Consider the following 17796-nt stretch of genomic DNA (forward strand, 5'->3'; position numbering starts at 1 on the left):
GTATGGTGAGGCCAACCATAGAGTATGCTAAGGATAGGGTGACACTGAAGTAAAGACTCAAAGCAATTGAAGGAGTGAGCCATGTGGCTGGCTGTGGGAAGAGTGTTCCAGGAGAGGAAATAGCAAGTGGAAAGGCCTAGATGGAGGTTAAAGAAAAGTAGGCCAGTGGTGGTGGCTCATGTCTGTAACCCCAACACTTTAGAAGGTTGAGGTGAGAGGATCAGTTGAGGTCGGGAGTTCGAGACCAGCCTGAGCAACATAGCAAGACCCCATCTCTACAAAAAAGTTAAAGAATTAGCTGGGTGTGGTGGCATGTGCCTGTAGTCCTAGCTACTAGGGAGGCTTAAGTGGGAGGAGCGCTTGAGCCCAGGAGTTCAAAGCTGCAGTGAGCTAAGATTGTACCACTGCACTCCAGCCTGGGTGACAGAGCGAGACCCTGTCTCTAAAAGAAAAGAAAACAGGCTCAGTACTCTGGAGCGAAGTGGGCAAGGCAGAGGTGGTGAGAAATAAAGTCAGAGGTAAAGGGGGGCCAGAGCATGCCGGACCTGGCAAGCATTGTCCAGACTTAGATGGGAAGCCATTGGAATGTTTGGGTGGATGCTGATACCCCAAACGTCAGAACAGGCTTTCTGCATATACTTGTTTCATTCCCAAGTCAGACCCCCATGTGAGTGTGTTAGTGGTCGCAGAGTCGCAGAGTCGCAGAGTCGCAGAGTCCCCTCCATCCATTCCCTGAGTGTTCTTGGGAGCAGGCATTGTTCTGGGCACTATGAAGGCAAAAGTGAAGGAAACGAAATGGCCTAGGCCCTGCCCTCATGGAGCCTGGACTCCAGGGAGGGAAGACAGCTGTAGAATAATTCCCAAGCAAGAGTGAAATGCGGCCAGGCATGGTAGCTCATGCCGATAATCCCAGCACTTCAGGAGGCCAGGAGTTCAAGACCAACCTGGCCAACATGACGACACCCCATCTCTATTAAAAATACAAAAATTAGCTGGGCGTGCTGGTGCACAACTGTAATCCCAGCTACTCGGGAGGCTGAGACAGGAGAATCGCTTGAACCCAGGAGGCGGAGGCTGCAGTGAGCTGAGATCGCGCCACTGCACTCCAGCCCAGGCAACAGAGTGAGACTCTATCTCGAAAGAAAAAAAAAAGAGTGAAATGCAAGCGTGCCTCCAATCTGGTCCTGGAGGTTGGGGATAGCTCCCATGAGGAAGTGACTCCTGGTCAAAAATCTGAAAGGCCAAGAAGAGTCAACAAAGTGGAGAGAGGAGAGGCTTGTTCCAGGCAGAAAGAATAGTGGGAAGGAGGAAGCATGGCAGACGGCGTGGAAGGAAAGGCAGGCGGAGGTTCCAGAGGCTGCAAGTTTTTTGCCTGCATTCTAAGAGCAATGGGTGATTGTAAGCAAGGGGTAACAGGTCCAGGCTCGGAAGGTCTCTCTGCCTCTGTGTGGAAAAGGGCTTGGAGGGTAGAAATAAATGTAGTCAGCTGGGTGCAGTGACTCACGCCTGTAATCCCAGCACTTTGGGAGGCCGAGGCAGGTGGATCACCTGAGGTCAGGAGTTGGAGACCAGCCTGGCCAACATAGTGAAACCTTGTCTCTACTAAAAATACAAAATTAGCCAAGTGTGGTGGCATGTGCCTGTAGTCCCAGCTACTCGGGAGGCTGAGGCAGGAGAATCACTTGAACCTGAGAGGCAGAAGTTTCAGTGAGCTGAGACTGCACCACTACACTCCAGCCTGGGAGACAGAGCAAGACTCCATCTCAAAACAAGAAACAAAACAAAACAAAAAAAAGAAAAGAAATAGATGTAGTCAGACAGTGGGGAATCACTCCGGTCCTGAGAAGCAAAGGCGGCGCTGGGGATGGGAGGACGCAGACAGGTTCCAGAGACACTGAGGGGATCAACAGGACTCCTGAAGCCATCAATCAGTAGGACCGGGTGGAGGAGAGGGACAGATCCAGCTTGGCTTGCATAACACCAGGTTCGTCTTGAGGTTGACATTTCCCCTTGACCTTTTTGTTTAGTCCCCACCCCCAAGGTCGCATTAGCTGCCTGCTGAGTTTAATCAAATCTCTTCCTGTCCTGGCAATGCCCTGGAATGAAGGGATAATCAGTCTATTTCCAGAATCCAAAGAGGTTTAGAAGAAAAAGTAGCTTTCATTTAGCTGTTGGCCCTCCCACCAACCTTCCCCAAGTCAGCTGGGTGACTCATACATCTGTGAGACCCTCCGTATGGAGACCGGGGCGGGGGGTGTTGCTTAATGCTTAGAACTGCTGAAACTACCAGTTCACTGTCTCAGCACTAATCCAACTCTGCTCCTTAAGTGGGATTTGGCTTTTAGACATTGAGACCTGGATGCTGGGCATCCTCGCTAGATCCCCTACAAATTCCCCACATACGTAGGCCAGGAGCCTCAGCGGTGCCTCTGCAGGCTCATCTGGTAAGACGGTACCAGCTTGCTCAGAACAGGGGCTGGCTATTCATCGTCTCAGAGCATAGAGACCCTCTCCTTGCCACCCGGCCCTTCCTACCTGGTTGGTGACAAATCACAAGGTATGTGACCACCACAGGCCAAAACCTTATCAGAAACCTGGGGCAGGTGTGGGGAAGAGCAAGGGTGGGCGTTTTCATGCAGATGGCATGTCCCGCCTTCACCTTTTCTATGTGGTTTCCATAAGACTTGGTTGCTATTTAAGGAGACTTGGAGTGAGCGGGTGCAATGGCTCATGCCTATAGTCCCAGTGACTCAGGAGGCTGAGGCTGGAGGATCACTTGAAACCAGGAATTCGAGACCAGCTTGAGCAATACAGTGAGACCCAGTCTCTACAAAAAAACAAAAATAAAAATAAATTAGCTAGGCATGGTGTCACACACCTGTAGTCCTAGCTACTCAGCAGGCTGAGGCAGGAGGATCACGAGCCCAGGAGTTCGAGGCTGCGGTGAGCTATGATTGTGGCACTGCCCTCCAGCCTGGGCAACAGAACGAGATCCCGTATCTTAAAAAAAAAAAAAAACCTCAGAGTATGTTTAATTCCAGACCACTAAGATGGCCTCTTAATTGTAAAACAGAGTGGCTATCTCTTAGTAGGAATTGCCAAATCGAACTTTTGGGATTTTAATATATTCTTTTTTTAAATAAAAAAAGTGATAGGATCTTGCTATGTCGCCCAGGCCAGTCTCCAACTCCTGGCTTCAAATAATCCTCTCGCTTCAGCCTCCCAAAATGTTGAGATTACAGGTGTGAGCAACAGTACCCGGCCATCAATATCTTCTTGAAAACAGTCTTTGTGAAGTGGTTATGTTGTGGTTTTCAGGAACTTTTCTGATTTATTTGCCATTAGACACAGTCATGATAGAACTTTAAATTCAACCTGGCAAAGCGTGATAACACCAAAGGTTAGTCAGAAAGTAAAACCTCGTTGGAATCTAGCTAGACTCCCAGGTGAGGTGTACTGAGAAATGTATGAAGCTTACCAAGAAAAATAAAATATTGAAAACACCCCCAAAGCATGCCACAGTAAAATACAAACTAAGCAAAGACTCACCGATGAAACTCGGATGTTGAAGCCGGTAGAATGGCGTGGTGAGGATGCACAGGATCTCGTGAGTAGGTTTCATTACCAGGATGTTCTTGACTTGGTATTTAGGATTGTCTTACCTTTCTCCAGCCCTCTAACATTTGACCAGCACCCCAAGGTGGTAGAAGTTGCCAGGGACAGATAACATGGCAGCCAGCGGGAAGACCAGCAATTTCGAACCGAACCATGTTATCTTCAAGAAGATCTCCCGGGACAAATCGGTGAGTGGTGCACAAGTGAGTGATTTGATAGAAATTATTGTTTAAAAAAAAATGGAGCTTTTTCAAGTACAGTGTAGTTGTGATCAACGTCAAAACTCTTCGAGGGCCAGGGCGCGGTGGCTCATGCCTGTAATCCCAGCACTTTGGGAGGCTGAAGTGGGATAACTTGAGGCCAGGAGTTCGAGACCAGCCTGGCCAACATGGCAAAACCCATCTCTACTAAAAATACAAAAATTAGCTGGGTATGGTGGCAGGCACCTGTAATCCCAGACTTAGGAAGCTGAGGCACAAGAATCACTTGAACCCAGGAGGTACAGGTTGCGGTGAGTCCAGATCGTGCCACTGCACTCTAGCCTGGGTAGCAGAGGGAGACTCTGTCTCAAATAAAAAACAAACACTGTGAGGGCCAGGGAAACTTTGTGTCTATTTTCGTCTCTGTCTAAGATGGATGATCACTCAGATATAAATGAGTGAATGAACTACAGAAATAGAGCTTCTCTTCAGTCTCATCAAGACTTTAGTCCTGTGTCCCTCAGTTTTCTCCAAATCCCTCAATCCCCACACTGTCACCCCCACCTCTGCTTCTTTTCCTAGCCAGCCTTGAACCCTTGACTTACTATTTAAACACTGTTTTGTCAGTACTTGTGATGCCCTTGGCCTTTTGTCTATCTATTGTGTCACCTGCCTGGGTAAAACCCAGACAATGATCAATGTGACTCCTTCTTCTCCGTGCACCTACCCCACCCGGGGGGTCTCAAGCCTCAGCTGGGCCTGCAGGGCCACTGGATAAGGGAACATGCCCCAGTCTGCCCCCTTTCCACCACTCTCCAGGGGCACGTTAGATGCTCCAGGTGTGCCCATGAACTTCCTGGCATGGGAAAGGGTCCACCGCCAGCCTCTGTGGATAGCTCCACTCGAGAGCTTCTTATGAGCCAAAAATCTAGCTCAGCACCATCCAGTACAAGCCACATATGTTAATTTTAAATTTTCTAATAGCCACATTTAAAAAGTAAGAAGAAACAGGTGAAATTCATTTTGATGCTCTATTTTACTTTAGCCCACTATATCCAAAAAACTATCAGTTCAACTCGTAAATAATAATATAAGAATTATTGAAATTATGTGTATTTTATGTTTACATAACATGTCAATTTTGAATGGCCATATTTCAGGTGTCCGGGAGCCACCTTAAGCAGTGGCTACCCTGCTGGACAGGGTAGCTCGCCATCATTCTGGCTTTTTTTTTTTGAGACAGAGTCTCACTCTGTCACCCAGGCTGGAGTGCAGTGGCGTGATCTCAGCTCACTGCAACCTCTGCCTCCTGGATTCAAGCAATTCTGCCTCAGCCTCCCTAGTAGCTGGGACTACAGGCATGCGCCACCACGCCCAGCTAATTTTTGTATTTTTAGTAGAGACAGGGTTTCACCATGTTGGCCAGGCTGGTCTCGAATTCCTGACCTCAGGTGATCCGCCCATCTTGGCCTCCCCAAGTGCTGAGATGACGGGTGTGAGCCACTGTGCCTGGTCCATTGTGGCTGACTTCTGAACCCCATATGGGGTCCAAAGACCCTCCCCATCCTTACCGTGCCACCCAGGAGATGCGGCTTTGCTTGTGTGCTTTCTGCCTTCTCCTCTCCTAGTTAAGGAACTCGGTCATTTTAATCAAGTACTCTGATTCTTTCGTTCTCCAAGCTCTTTCCCAGTCCATTTTATCTCAACTTCTGGCTGAAGACGAAACCACTCGTGTTGATTTCCCATGTTGTTTCCCCTCGCTGCTAGATAGACATCCTTTCCACCAAGAAATGTAGATGGTTTTTGTAGATAAGTCCTCACAGGGGGGAAAAGAGAATTCAATTCCTGTCTCATGTATTCAGATCATTTTGCCAGCGACGTCTGTGTGGCCCCAGGCATGGTGTTCCAGGGCTCTGAGCCCATTTCTCTGTGATTCTCCCGACGCTGCCCTCTTCTTTGACCTTCATCCTCCAGCAGGTGGCTAAATGACTGCCCCCACTCCTGGCATCTCACCCACACTTGACAACATCCGGAAGGAAGAGGCTGTGGTTCCCTGGGGTCTCTTGTAAGGGTCAGGAAATCTTTCCCAAGCCTCTTTTCTCATATCTCATTGGCCAAAACTGGGTCATGTGCCCATCATAAACCAATCCCAAGCCAAAAGAATTAGATGATCATAGTGAATCAGGCCAATCAAGAATCGTACCCTGGAGCTGGCCTCCTCTGAGCATACCGCCTGGTGGAAGATGGTGGTCTCTGAACAACAGTTGGCAGCTTTTATCCAGGAAGAAGGGGTGTGTGGCTGCTGGGTGGGCCCCCGAAGGCTGGCTACAGTCTCACATCACCCACTTCTCTACCTGCCCCTGTCCTTCCTGTTGCAGTGGAAGGGGTAGTTTGCTCCCATCTGAGGTTCACCACTCTTACCCTCTGGGTTTCATGGTTGGCCACCTCCTCAGGGGCCTCAGCCATTGGTCTGGCTGTGTCTGCAGCCTCTCCTCTCTGCTAGTACTTTGTCTGAGCATAAAAATAAGTACCAGCCGGGCGGTGGCTCACGCCTGTAGTCCCAGCACTTTGGGAGGCCAAGGCAGGCGGATCACCTGAGGTCAGGAGTTCGAGACCAGCCTGGCCAACATGGAGAAACCCCGTCTCTACTAAAAATACAAAAATTAGCCGGGCATGGTAGCACATGCCTGTCATCCCAGCTTCTCGGGCGCTGAGGCAGGAGAATCGCTTGAATCTGGGAGGCGGAGGTTGTAGTGAGCTGAGATCGCGCCATTGCACTCCAGCCTGGGCAACAAGAGCGAAACTCTGTCTCAATAAATAAATAAATAAATAAGTACCGACCTCATGCACCTTAAGAACAACCACCAGCTACCCTCGACCCTATATCCTTTCTAGTTCTTCTTCCCTTGTAGCCAAACCTTTTGGAAGAGAAGAAACATGCCCTCTCTTCACCTACCCTCGTCTCTCCCATCCACTCTGCAGTCCCCTTCATCTGCACCACAGTCAGGCTGTCTAACTGGTTCTCCCCTTGCCGATCCATTCTCCACTTTGCTGCTAGTATGAGCTAAATCTCAGTGCTCCCTCCTATAAAATGGGCTCCATTCCTATCTCATTGTGTTGCTGTGAGGATTAAGTGAAACCATGTGGTCAAAGTGCTTAGCTTGGCCCCTGATACATGATAAGTACTCTGAATGCTATTTAATTCTTCCAAAAGCTATTTCTCTATTTAGCTTTTCTAAATACTGTTTAATTCAAGTCTTTCATCCTGCTTAAAACGCTTCAACGTCTTCTGAGGTTCTTTAGGGCCACGTTCTATGAGACCATTTCAGCAGCAGCAGCCTGCATCCCCATCAGTGGCATGGTGAAGCCATTGGCAGTTCCAGAAGCATTCTCGGGGCCCCGGGCTTTGTATACATTTTGCTCTGAGAGCATGCCCTCAACCGTCCCCTGTCCCCTGGCTATGCCATTTGTCCACTGGGTAGAGCCTCCTCTGAAAGCAAGAGCCTTCCCTCTCTCCTTCCCTCCTCACTGCCCTCCCCTCGGGCTTCCTCCCCACCAGCCTTTGCCCTGGCATTTATTCCAGGGGCACAATTGCCAGTTCACTTGTTGGGCTCCCAGCCAAAGAGCAGGAACCTTGGGGACCAAGGGGATGTCTTCTTCAGTTTTTATTTTCAGTAGCCAGCAGCTGCTGGGGCCTCTGTAACCATGTGTGGGATGGATGAAAGCAGTATTTGCTTAATTGACAGGCGAAGTCTAGCAGAGGAGACAGGCTCCTGCAGGAGCACCCAGAACACAGTGTGCTGCACACTGAGGCGGGGTCACAGGCCACATGCTCCCGGGGCACCAAAAGCCAGGGGGTGCTGGGCAAAGGGAGAGATGGGGACCCTGAGGTGTCCCCTGAAACGTGGGTAGGATTGCCCCCAGGTGAAAGTGCAGCAGAAGGACCTTCCTTACCGTGGAAACAATAGGAACAGAGGCACAAATCTGTGGTGTTTGGGGGAGCTGTGGCAGAGCCGCTGTGGCCAGAGCCCAGGGAAGAGCGGAGCTGTTAGAGAGGACGCTCTCAGGGTGGCCACGCACAAGGCACTGGGGTTTATTCCACAGAGGAGTGAGCAGCCAGTAGACACTGAGCAGCAGAATAGCAATGTCGTAGTTACCATTCCTGCAAGGCAGCCTCCAAATAGGTTGATTTGAGGAGAATTTTTTTTTTTTTTTTTGAGACAGGGTCTTACTCTGGAGACCAGTGAAGATCTGTTTACCCCCTTTGTGGGAGAGCAGGGTTGGAGTACAATGGTAACGATCATAGCTCACTGCAGCCTCAACCTCCTAGGCTCAAGTGATCCTCCTTCCTTAGCCTCCCAAGTAGTTGAGACTACAAGCAGGCACCACCTTGCCAGGCTAATCTTTTTTTGGAGAGATGGCAGGGGGCAGAGGAGGGGGTATCACTTTGTTGCCCTGGCTTGAACTCCTGACTTCAGGTGATCCTTCCCACCTCGGTCTCTCAGTGCTGGGATTACAGGCATGAGCAACTGTACCTGGCCAGAGGAGAGTTTTTAAGAGGGGCTGTTTGCTAGGGTGTAGGCAGGTGTGAAAGAAATCACAAGAAATAACCAGGTACAGTGGTGGCTCATGCCTATAATCCCCGCACTCTGGAAGGCTGAGGTGGGTGGATTACTTGAGCCCAGGAGTTTGAGACCAGCCTGGGCAACATGGCGAGACCCCGTCTCTACAAAAAAATATAAAAAATTAGCTGGGCATGGTGGCATGCATCTGTAGTCCCAGCTACTCGGGAGGCTGAGGTGAGAGGATCACTTGATCCTGGGAAGCAGAGGTTGCAGTGAGCTGAGATAGTGCCACTGCACTCCAGCCTGGGCGACAGAATGAGACCTTGTCTCAAAAAAAAAAAAAAAATTACAAGAAAGAGCTCAGTGCACCACACGGCAGTGATGAGCAGCTAGGTGCTGGCACCTCCCTGGGGCTAAGGGATGAGGGATCGCACAAGTCTCAGAACTCCGAGGCCCTCAGGGCTACCTGCCAGGAACTGTGATCCCCACTAGAGGGCTGTGCCAGCCCCAGGCCCAGCCACCATGCAGGTAAGGTGGGGACAAACATCTGGCCCACCTTGCCCAGAAGCCAGAAGACCAGGGAATCTACTAGGGCAACACATCCTGGCCAGCCCCCCAGGGTGGATCTTGAGGGCGAGGCCAAGACACCCACAGTGTTTAGGAAGCTGGGACTCACTGCAGGAGCCAGCAGGTAGCAGTGTGTGTCCCGGTCAGCCTGCTCCTCTCAGATGCCAGGCTTCCACACCACCCAGGCTAGTAAGGCCTCCCAAACATGCTTAGCGCTGGGAGTATAAGGTTTCCTACGGAATCTTCTCTGTAAACCAGGGTTCTAGTGGTATTTGCTGGAAGTCACTTCAGCATCATTCATGCGGGTAACCTAGAGGGCACAGGGCTACACTTCGGGACATCTGATATGGGTGAAAGGGGAGCGTATAGGAGAGGACTTAATGCCAACAAAAATGACTTAGACCGTTCCTGGAATTCAAAATATTCATTCGAAGAAGGGGGCCAGCCAAGGAGGCCGCACTCAACGAAAGAGTGTGCTCTCATTCATTGGTGCACTTGGCAAACACTGAATCCCTGTGTGTCCTAGACTCTGCAGTAGATGCTTAAAGATGTGCAGAGACTCCGGATTACTATCACCAAGGCACAGTCCTATGGATTAAAGTGCTGAGGGCTGGGGAACCCAACTCTGCTCTCCCATAAGTGGGTAGAGACCTTCATTGCCAGGGACAGGACAGGGCCAGGGCCTGTGGGCCCAGATGATGGCCATCCCCTTGCCACCCATCTCCCTCAGGGCATGACTTTAGGTCTACCTGTGCAGTAGTTCACCTGGTGGGATTTCAGGGGCTTCTCCAGAACTCCCACCTCTTTGCTTTGTCCAGAAGTTCTTCTTTTTGAGACAGAGTCTTGCTCTGTCACCCAGGCTGGAGTACAGTGGAACCATCTCTGCTCACTGCAACCTCCACCTCCCAGGCTCAAGCAACTGTCCTGCCTCAGTCTCTCGAGTAGGTGGGATTACAGGCGCATACCATCATGCCCAGCTAATTTTTGTGTTTTTAGTAGAGACAGGGTTTCGTCATGTTGGCCAGGCTGGTCTCGAACTCCTGACCTCAGGTGATCCGCCCGCCTCAGCCTCCCAAAGTGCTGGTATTACAGGGGTGAGCAACCACACCCGGCCTGTCCAGAAGTTCTTTTAACAAAGAGAGGCTGCCTTTCATTCCACAGGTGGAAATAAAAGATTTAACATGCAAATGGATGGCAAAAGTCTCATTTACATAATTTTCTTTTTTTTTGAGACGGAGTCTCACTCTGTTGCCCAGGCTGGAGTGCAGTGGCGTGCTCTTGGCTCACTGCAACCTCTGCCTCCCAGGTTTAAGTGATTCTCCTGCCTCAGCCTCCTGAGTAGCTGGGACTACAGGTGCGCGCCACCACGCCCAGCTAATTTTTGTATTTTTTTTAGTAGAGACAGGGTTTCACCATATTGGCCAGGCTCGAACTCCTGACCTCGTGATCCGCCCACCTTGGTTGGCCTCCCAAAGTGCTAAGATTACAGACGTGAGCCACCGTGCCCAGGCTGCTGCTGGTTTTTATCATGGATGCCTTAGCTTAGCATTCTTTGGCCCTTAGACCCACACCTGTTCTTCTTGCAGGTGACCATCTACCTGGGGAAGAGAGACTACATAGACCATGTCAGCCAAGTCCAGCCTGTGGGTGAGTTGCTTGGAGAAAACTGTAATGCTGGTTTTCCTTTAAGTCACAGATAACTGCTCCCTTTGTATTTTCAAAAATCGGCCTTGCTAATAATCTAAATAAAGTCATGCAAATTAAAACATCAGTGAGGTGCCACTGGCTGATTGGAAAAATTTTATTTATTTTTATTTTTATTTTTTTGAGATGAAGTTTCATTCTTGTTGGCCAGGCTGGAGTGCAGTGGCATGATCTCGGCTCATTGCAACCTCTGCCTCCCGGGTTCAAGTGATTCTCCTGCGTCAGCCTCCCAAGTAGCTGGGATTACAGGCATGCATCACCACACCCAGCTAATTTTGTATTTTTAGTAGAGATGGGGTTACACCATGTTGGTGAGGCTGGTCTCAAACTCCTGACCTCAGGTGATCCGCCCGCCTTGGCCTCCCAAAGTGCTGGGATTACAGGCATGAGCCACTGTGTCCGGCTGTAAAGAATGTTAAAGAGTGTGAAGAGACAAAGGACTCATGTCTGGAATGTATGAAGAACACTCAGAACTCAACAGTACAAAAAGCAAGATCCTATGAGAAAACAGGGGAAAGACGGAAGAGACATTTCATCAAAGAAGATACATGAAGACAAGCAAGCACGTGAAAACATCTTTGGTATCATTAGCCACTAGGGAAATACAGATTAAAGCTACAGTGAGAGTGTATTATACACCTACCAAAATGGCTAAAATATTTTAGGTTGATGCAAAAGTAATTGCAGTTTTTTGCCGTTACTTTCAATGTAGTGGCAAGATCTTGGCTCACTGCAACCTCGGCCTCCTGGGCTCAAGCAATCCTCCAACCTCAGCCTCCCAAGTAGCTGAGACTACAGGCATGTGCCACCATGCCTGGCTACTTTTTGTATTTTTTGCAGAGATGGAGTTTTGCCATGTTACCCAGGCTGGTCTCGAACTTCTGAGCTCAAGTGATCTGCCTGCCTCAGCCTCCCAAAGTGCTGAGATTACAGGCATTGAGCCACTGCACCCAGCAGCAGCTTCTTAAAACATGAAACACATCCTTACCGTATGACCCAACAGTTGCATCCCAGGCACTTATCTCAGAGAAATGAAAACTTGTGTCCTCACAAAAACCTATATGTGATTGTTCACAGCAGCTTTATTTGTGGTAGCTCCAAACCGGAAAGAACCAAAATGTTTCTCAGAATGTCCCACGTCAGCTTCCTAGTTTTGATATTGTACTGTAATTATGGCAGATGGAACCATTGGGAGAAACTGGATGAAGGATACTAGGGACGTCTCTGTACTATCTTTGCAACTTCCTGTGAATCTATAATCATTTCAACACAAAACGTTTTTTAAAGAGTGTAGAAAAACTGGCAGTTTCAGACACTGGATATGCAAATGTGCCTTGGCAAAACACTTTCTGGAAGGTTATTTGGCAGCATATTATCAAAAGCCAAATCCAATTCTATAATTTATTTTTAAAAAGTCATGGAGAGATATAAAGACGTATGTATAAGGATGTTCATCACAATATTAATTACAATGGGAAAAACTGGAAACAACCTAGATGCCCTAACAATAGGAAGTGATTAAATAATTTATGGTACGTCCATTCAGTGGAGTAATATGTAGCTATTAAAATGATTAGCACATGTTTTCTCTATGTGTGTGTGTGTATATATACGTGTGTGTATAGATGTATGTATGTGAGTATAAATAGATGTTTGCAATGTATAAGTGAGTGAGGAAGGCAGTTAGCTGAACAGTATGTACAATAGGATCTTTTTTTTTTACTTAGTAAAAGCATTCATATAATTAAGTTATGTATGTCTGGAAAAAATTTTTTTTTGTCGGGGGTGTGGGACAGTGTCTCTGTCACCCAGGCTGGAGTGCAGTGGCACAGTCACAGCTCACTGCAGCCTCAACCTCCCAGGTTCAAGAAATCCCCCTACCTCAGCCTCTCACATAGCTGGGACCACAGGTGTGCACCACCACACCTGGCCCATGCCCTGCTAACTTTTTTTCTTTTTTCTTTTTTGTATGTTTTGAGGAAAGTTCTGGCTCTATTACCCAGGCTGGAGTGCAGTGGCAGGATATGGCTCACTGCAGCCTTGACTTCCCGGGCTCAGGGGATCCTCCTGCCTCAGCCTCCTGAGTAGTTGGGGCTACAGGCATGCACCACCATACCCAGCTAAATTTTTTTTGTTTTAGGTAAAGGCAGGCTCTCATTTTGCTACCCAGGCTGCTGGCTAATTTTTTAAAAAACTTTTTGTAGAGACAAGGATCTCACTATGTTGCTCAGGCTGCTCTCGAACTCCTAGGCTCAAGCAGTCCTCCTGCCTTGGCCTCCCAAAGTGCTGGGATTACAGGCATGAGCCACCACACCTGGCCTGGAAAAATAAAATAAAAATCTGCACCAAGATCTTCACAATAGGTATTTTCAGGCAGTAGGAATTTGGATGACTTTTTTCCCTTTGCTTAACTTTTCTTTCTTTCTTATAATGTACATGGATTACATGTGCAATTAAAAAAACATACGTAGTTTTTAAAGTAGGTGTCTGGTTTCTTTGATCTTTTCCACCCTCACTGCTCTCTCCCTCTTTTGCCTTAGATGGTGTCGTGTTGGTTGATCCTGATCTTGTGAAGGGAAAGAAAGGTGAGATGAAGCCTCTTGTCTCAGGCTGGTTTCTGGGCGGAGTGGACTGCTCTCTGGGCGGCTCTGGGAAGGGGCATTTACATGGAAGGAGAAACGGGAAGGCAGAGGCAGCGCTCTTGCACGTGGATCCAGTGCCAGGCCCACTGACCCACGCTCCCGTACCTAATTCACGTGACGTAGGTCCTGTTGACACCAGAGCTCACTCGCTCAGCACAGTCGTTGTCCATGGTGGCAGATAAGTAGATGGTAGACGGAGCCCAGGTCTGTGGCCCCCATCCCTATATGTTTGCCCCTGTATCATGTACTTCTGTGCTAGGGGCAAACTCAGGAGGGTGCCTGGGGTGCCTAGGACTCGGGAGGACACCAGACCTTGAATGAATGAGGGACGAGTGAGTGGGCAGTGTTTCTTCTGAGTCAGTGGCGAGGGGCAGTTACCGTTGGGGCTGACAGGCAAAATTCTCAACCAACACCAAAAAGGGGGAAATGATGCCTGCTGGGAGGCAGGGGGAGTAAGACCCAGAGTTTATTATGGTGCTTACTCCGATGGTTGTGAACCAGTGTCACAGCGCCCTTGAAGATTTCTGGCAGTTTTGATGTGTGTGGTAAGCAATTTGTTACTAATAACAGTTGCATAAACCAAATTAGAACAGATTCCAGCTATCCCTGTGATAATGTCACTGACTCAGTTCCATTCTAAATATGCCTTTTTGAGTGTTGCTACTGGCAACATCAAGGAATTGTTCAGAACCCTGGATGTGCCACTGGAATATGTCAGCTGTGGGGCCATCAGCATCGAGAGGGGCATGGCTGAAATGGGGCCCCAGACGGCCCCCTCTGTCCTCTCCACCTTCCTCCTGGGTGCCCTGCTCCTCTCTGGATCAGGAGACATCTGGTTTGAGCCCCAAAAGCCCATGTCCTTGACCAGAGAAGGGCATCTATTCTCAGGGAAAGCCACTGCACAGGACAACTGTCAAACCACGTGGTCTCTGGGCACCTTCTTAGTCCTGACCTTGAATGAGGGGCGAGTGAGTGGCCACTGTTTCTTCTGAGTCAGCAGCGAGGGGCAGTTACCTTTGGGGCTTACAGGCAAAATTCTCAACCAACAGCTACCACGCACTTGGAGGGGCTGCTTCTGATGTACTTTATATTTGAGAAATATGTGCTTCGTGTCTTTTTTAGAAGGTGTAGTGAACTTCATACAATTCTTTTGGTCTACTGGGAGTGCACTTTAAGCCTGTTCAACAAGCAGAATTTTCAGAAGTGGGGGTTTGGAGAATGCTCAGTATGTTTCAGAGCAGCGTGAAAAGGAGGCTGGAACTTGAGGCTTCTCAAGTTGGATTTCACCTCCCCATGTGGCCTGTGAGCCTTCTGGCTCCTCGCTCAGCCCACGATTGACTCTGGCTCACATCCGCTTTGCTGCCCAGCACTGTTTCCCTCTGCATCTTACCTTCTTCCTTCATTCGTCCAGACATCCTGCCCTCTAGAACCTGAGCAGCCAGCACTCTCTCAAAGCCTCTGAGGCCACAGAGCTAGGGAATGAAGGGGGCGGGCAGGATGGAGGGAACTGGGTCCTCTGTCTTCAGATTCCTGCCATTCTGGCAACATGATACAATTGGGAGGAAGATGCCAGGATCTCCCTTTAGAGCGGTGAACCCTCATGAAGGGGCTGATTCTCCAGAGTGGTGTGGAGTAGCTGGGTGGCAGGGTTCTCTCCAATCCCAGCCCCTATCCCCTCCAGATGCTAAAGGTTGAAAACCCGTGTCTGCTGCCCACTCCGTCAGTGGTGGTGGGCGCCAGGCCGAGGGCCAAGTCCAACCCTGCCTTCATCTCCTTTGCAGTGTATGTCACTCTGACCTGCGCCTTCCGCTATGGCCAAGAGGACATTGACGTGATCGGCTTGACCTTCCGCAGGGACCTGTACTTCTCCCGGGTCCAGGTGTATCCTCCTGTGGGGGCCGCGAGCACCCCCACAAAACTACAAGAAAGCCTGCTCAAAAAGCTGGGGAACAACACGTACCCCTTTCTCCTGACGGTGGGTGACTCCTCCAGCCAGCCCTGCTTCCTTCACCCGCAGCACCTTATCATGTGGATGGGGGAAAAGGAAAGGGGACAGAGGAAGAACTTCACATCTGCGGGCCTGGAAATTGCACCCTTGAAAGAAATTCTAGATTGCATGGTCTATGATTGTCTTTTTTTAAGTCCTTGAAAATAGCCTCTTAGCCTTTGAAGACACCCTTTCAACCTACTGTTTACATATTTCTCTTGACCCGACCCCCTAATTACATGAGCACGTGTTATTCCTTTGCTTGCTAAGCTCGAAAAAGAAAGCTCACAGAAATGCCCCTCGGCCCTGGGGAGTTCTAAGTAGGAAAGGGTTCCCTACAGGACAGGAGAGCTTAGTGGAGTAAGGTGTCATCTTTTTCCTTGCCCACAGCTTGGGGGATCACAGGAGATATCTTCATCTCTCTGGGGGCCCGTCTGTCATCCATTGAGACCTGGCTACCAACGGTGCCAGCGTGCAAACTCTCTGAAGTCTTGGGCGTGAGCTCAATTGGGGGAGGCTACCATCTGCTTTACGAGCATGTTTATTTGTCTTAAGAGCATATACGCTTCCAAAGTTACGTGGTTCAGCCTTAAAAAGGAATGAAATTCTGTTCTGTGCTACACCACGGATGAATCTTGAATACATTGTACTAAATGAAAGGACCCAGACACAAAAAAACAAATACTGTCTGGTTTCACTTACAGGAGATACCTGGAGTAATCAGATTCATACAGACAGAGACAGAATAGAGCTTCCCACAGGCTGGGGGGTTGGAGGATGGGGAGTTGGGGTTTAATGGGAACAGAGCTTCAGATTGGGATGATGATAAACATTCTGGTGATAGATAGCGGTGATTACTGCAGAATGGTGTGAATGTACTTCATGCCAACGAACCATACAGTTAAAAGAGCTTAAATGGTAAATTTGATGTTATTCTATGTTTATCACAACTGTTTTACAAAATCACATTTACAAAAAAGTTATAAGGTCCTGGGTGCTCCCATGTACCTGCGCTGGGAGTTTGAAGTGACATAACCTTTTAGAGACAATACGTCAACATGTATTGAAAGCCTTAAAAAATGTGCTTATCCGAGGTCAGGAGATTGAGACCATCCTGGCTAACATGGTGAAACCCCGTCTCTACTAAAAATACACACACACACACGCACAAATTAGCCAGGCGTGGTGGCGGGTGCCTGTAGTTCCAGCTACTCAGGAGGCTGAGGCAGGAGAATGATGTGAACCCAGAAGGCAGAGCTTGCAGTGAGCTGAGATCGCGCCACTGCACTCCAGCCTGGGCGACAGAGCGAGACTCTGTCTCAAAAAAAAAAAAAAAAAAAAAAAAGTGCTTCTCTTTCTAGCAGCTCAGCTTATGGAATTAATTGTCTAAAACTGATTTATTACAGCATTGTTTATAATGGCAAAAAAGTAAAGACCACTTCAGTAGTCAGCAAAGGGGACTGGCTACATTAAATGTATATTATAGAGCCCTAAAAAGGAGGATTCCGAACTGTATTTTATGATGCGGGAAAATGGTCGCAATGCTTTCTGAAAAGGGCTAGAATTCATGAAGTGAGTAAACAGACTACAGAACGTGATCATCACTTTGTCCCATTTCTGTAAAACGTCTTCTCACATATACATATTTAGGTGTGGCCGGGTGCAGTGACTCACACCTATAATCCCAGCACTTTGAGAGGCCAAGGTGGGTGGATTACTTAAGATCAGAAGTTTGAGACCAGCCTGGGCAACATGGTGAAACCCCATCTCTAGCAAAAATACAAAAATTAGCTGGGCGTGGTCGTGTGTGCCTGTAATCCCAGCTACTCCACTGCACTCCAGCCTGGGCGACAGAGCAAGACTCCATCTCAAAACAAAACATACATATTTATGTGTACAGGCAGGAAATTTTGGGAAGGTTATGTTAGTAACATGTATTTGGGTGTCAGGAGTATAGATCAATGTGTTTTTTCTTTTTTCTTGCTTATCATCTTTATTTTCTAATTTTTACATGATTGTATATTACCTATGGAACAGCCCCTTCTGAAATAAATGATTTTTTATTTGTTTCTTTCCACAGTTTCCTGACTACTTGCCCTGTTCAGTGATGTTGCAGCCAGCTCCACAAGATTCAGGGAAGGTTAGTTCAAGAAGAAATGCCATGGTTTTATGGTTTTGTTCATTCCTTCAATAGACTTTTTTATTTTTTTTGAAACAGGGTTTTACTCTGTCGCCCATGCTGGGGCGCAGTGGTGCGATCTTGGCTCACTGCAACCTCTGCTTTCTGGGCCCAAGCGATTCTCTAGCCTCAGCATCCTGAGTAGCTGGGACTACAGGTGTGTGCCACCACGCCCAGCTAATTTTTGTATTTTGTGTGGAGGCGGGGTTTCACCACGTTGACCAGGCTGGTCTCAAACTCCTGAGCTCAAGTGATCTGCCTGCCTTGGCCTCCCAAAGTGCTGGGATTACAGGTGTGAGCCACCGCACTGGCTCCTTCAATAGGCTTTTTTTTTTTT

General features: G+C 48.6%; 1 protein-coding gene across 1 annotated transcript in view; it reads left to right on the forward strand.

Annotated features, from left to right (window-relative positions):
• Positions 1–3671: 3671 nt before the first annotated feature.
• SAG (S-antigen visual arrestin) overlaps positions 3672–17796 on the forward strand; it is a 36787-nt gene continuing 22662 nt past the window's right edge. The window contains exons 1-5 of the mRNA XM_002813006.3: positions 3672–3803; positions 10534–10594; positions 13192–13236; positions 15075–15268; positions 17361–17420. Of these exons, the coding sequence (XP_002813052.1) occupies positions 3729–3803; positions 10534–10594; positions 13192–13236; positions 15075–15268; positions 17361–17420 (435 nt within the window). The 5' untranslated portion in view covers positions 3672–3728. The remainder of the gene's footprint in view (positions 3804–10533; positions 10595–13191; positions 13237–15074; positions 15269–17360; positions 17421–17796) is intronic.

This window comes from Pongo abelii, chromosome 11 (assembly GCF_028885655.2).
Source record: "Pongo abelii isolate AG06213 chromosome 11, NHGRI_mPonAbe1-v2.0_pri, whole genome shotgun sequence".
Taxonomy (NCBI): Eukaryota; Metazoa; Chordata; class Mammalia; order Primates; family Hominidae; genus Pongo; species Pongo abelii.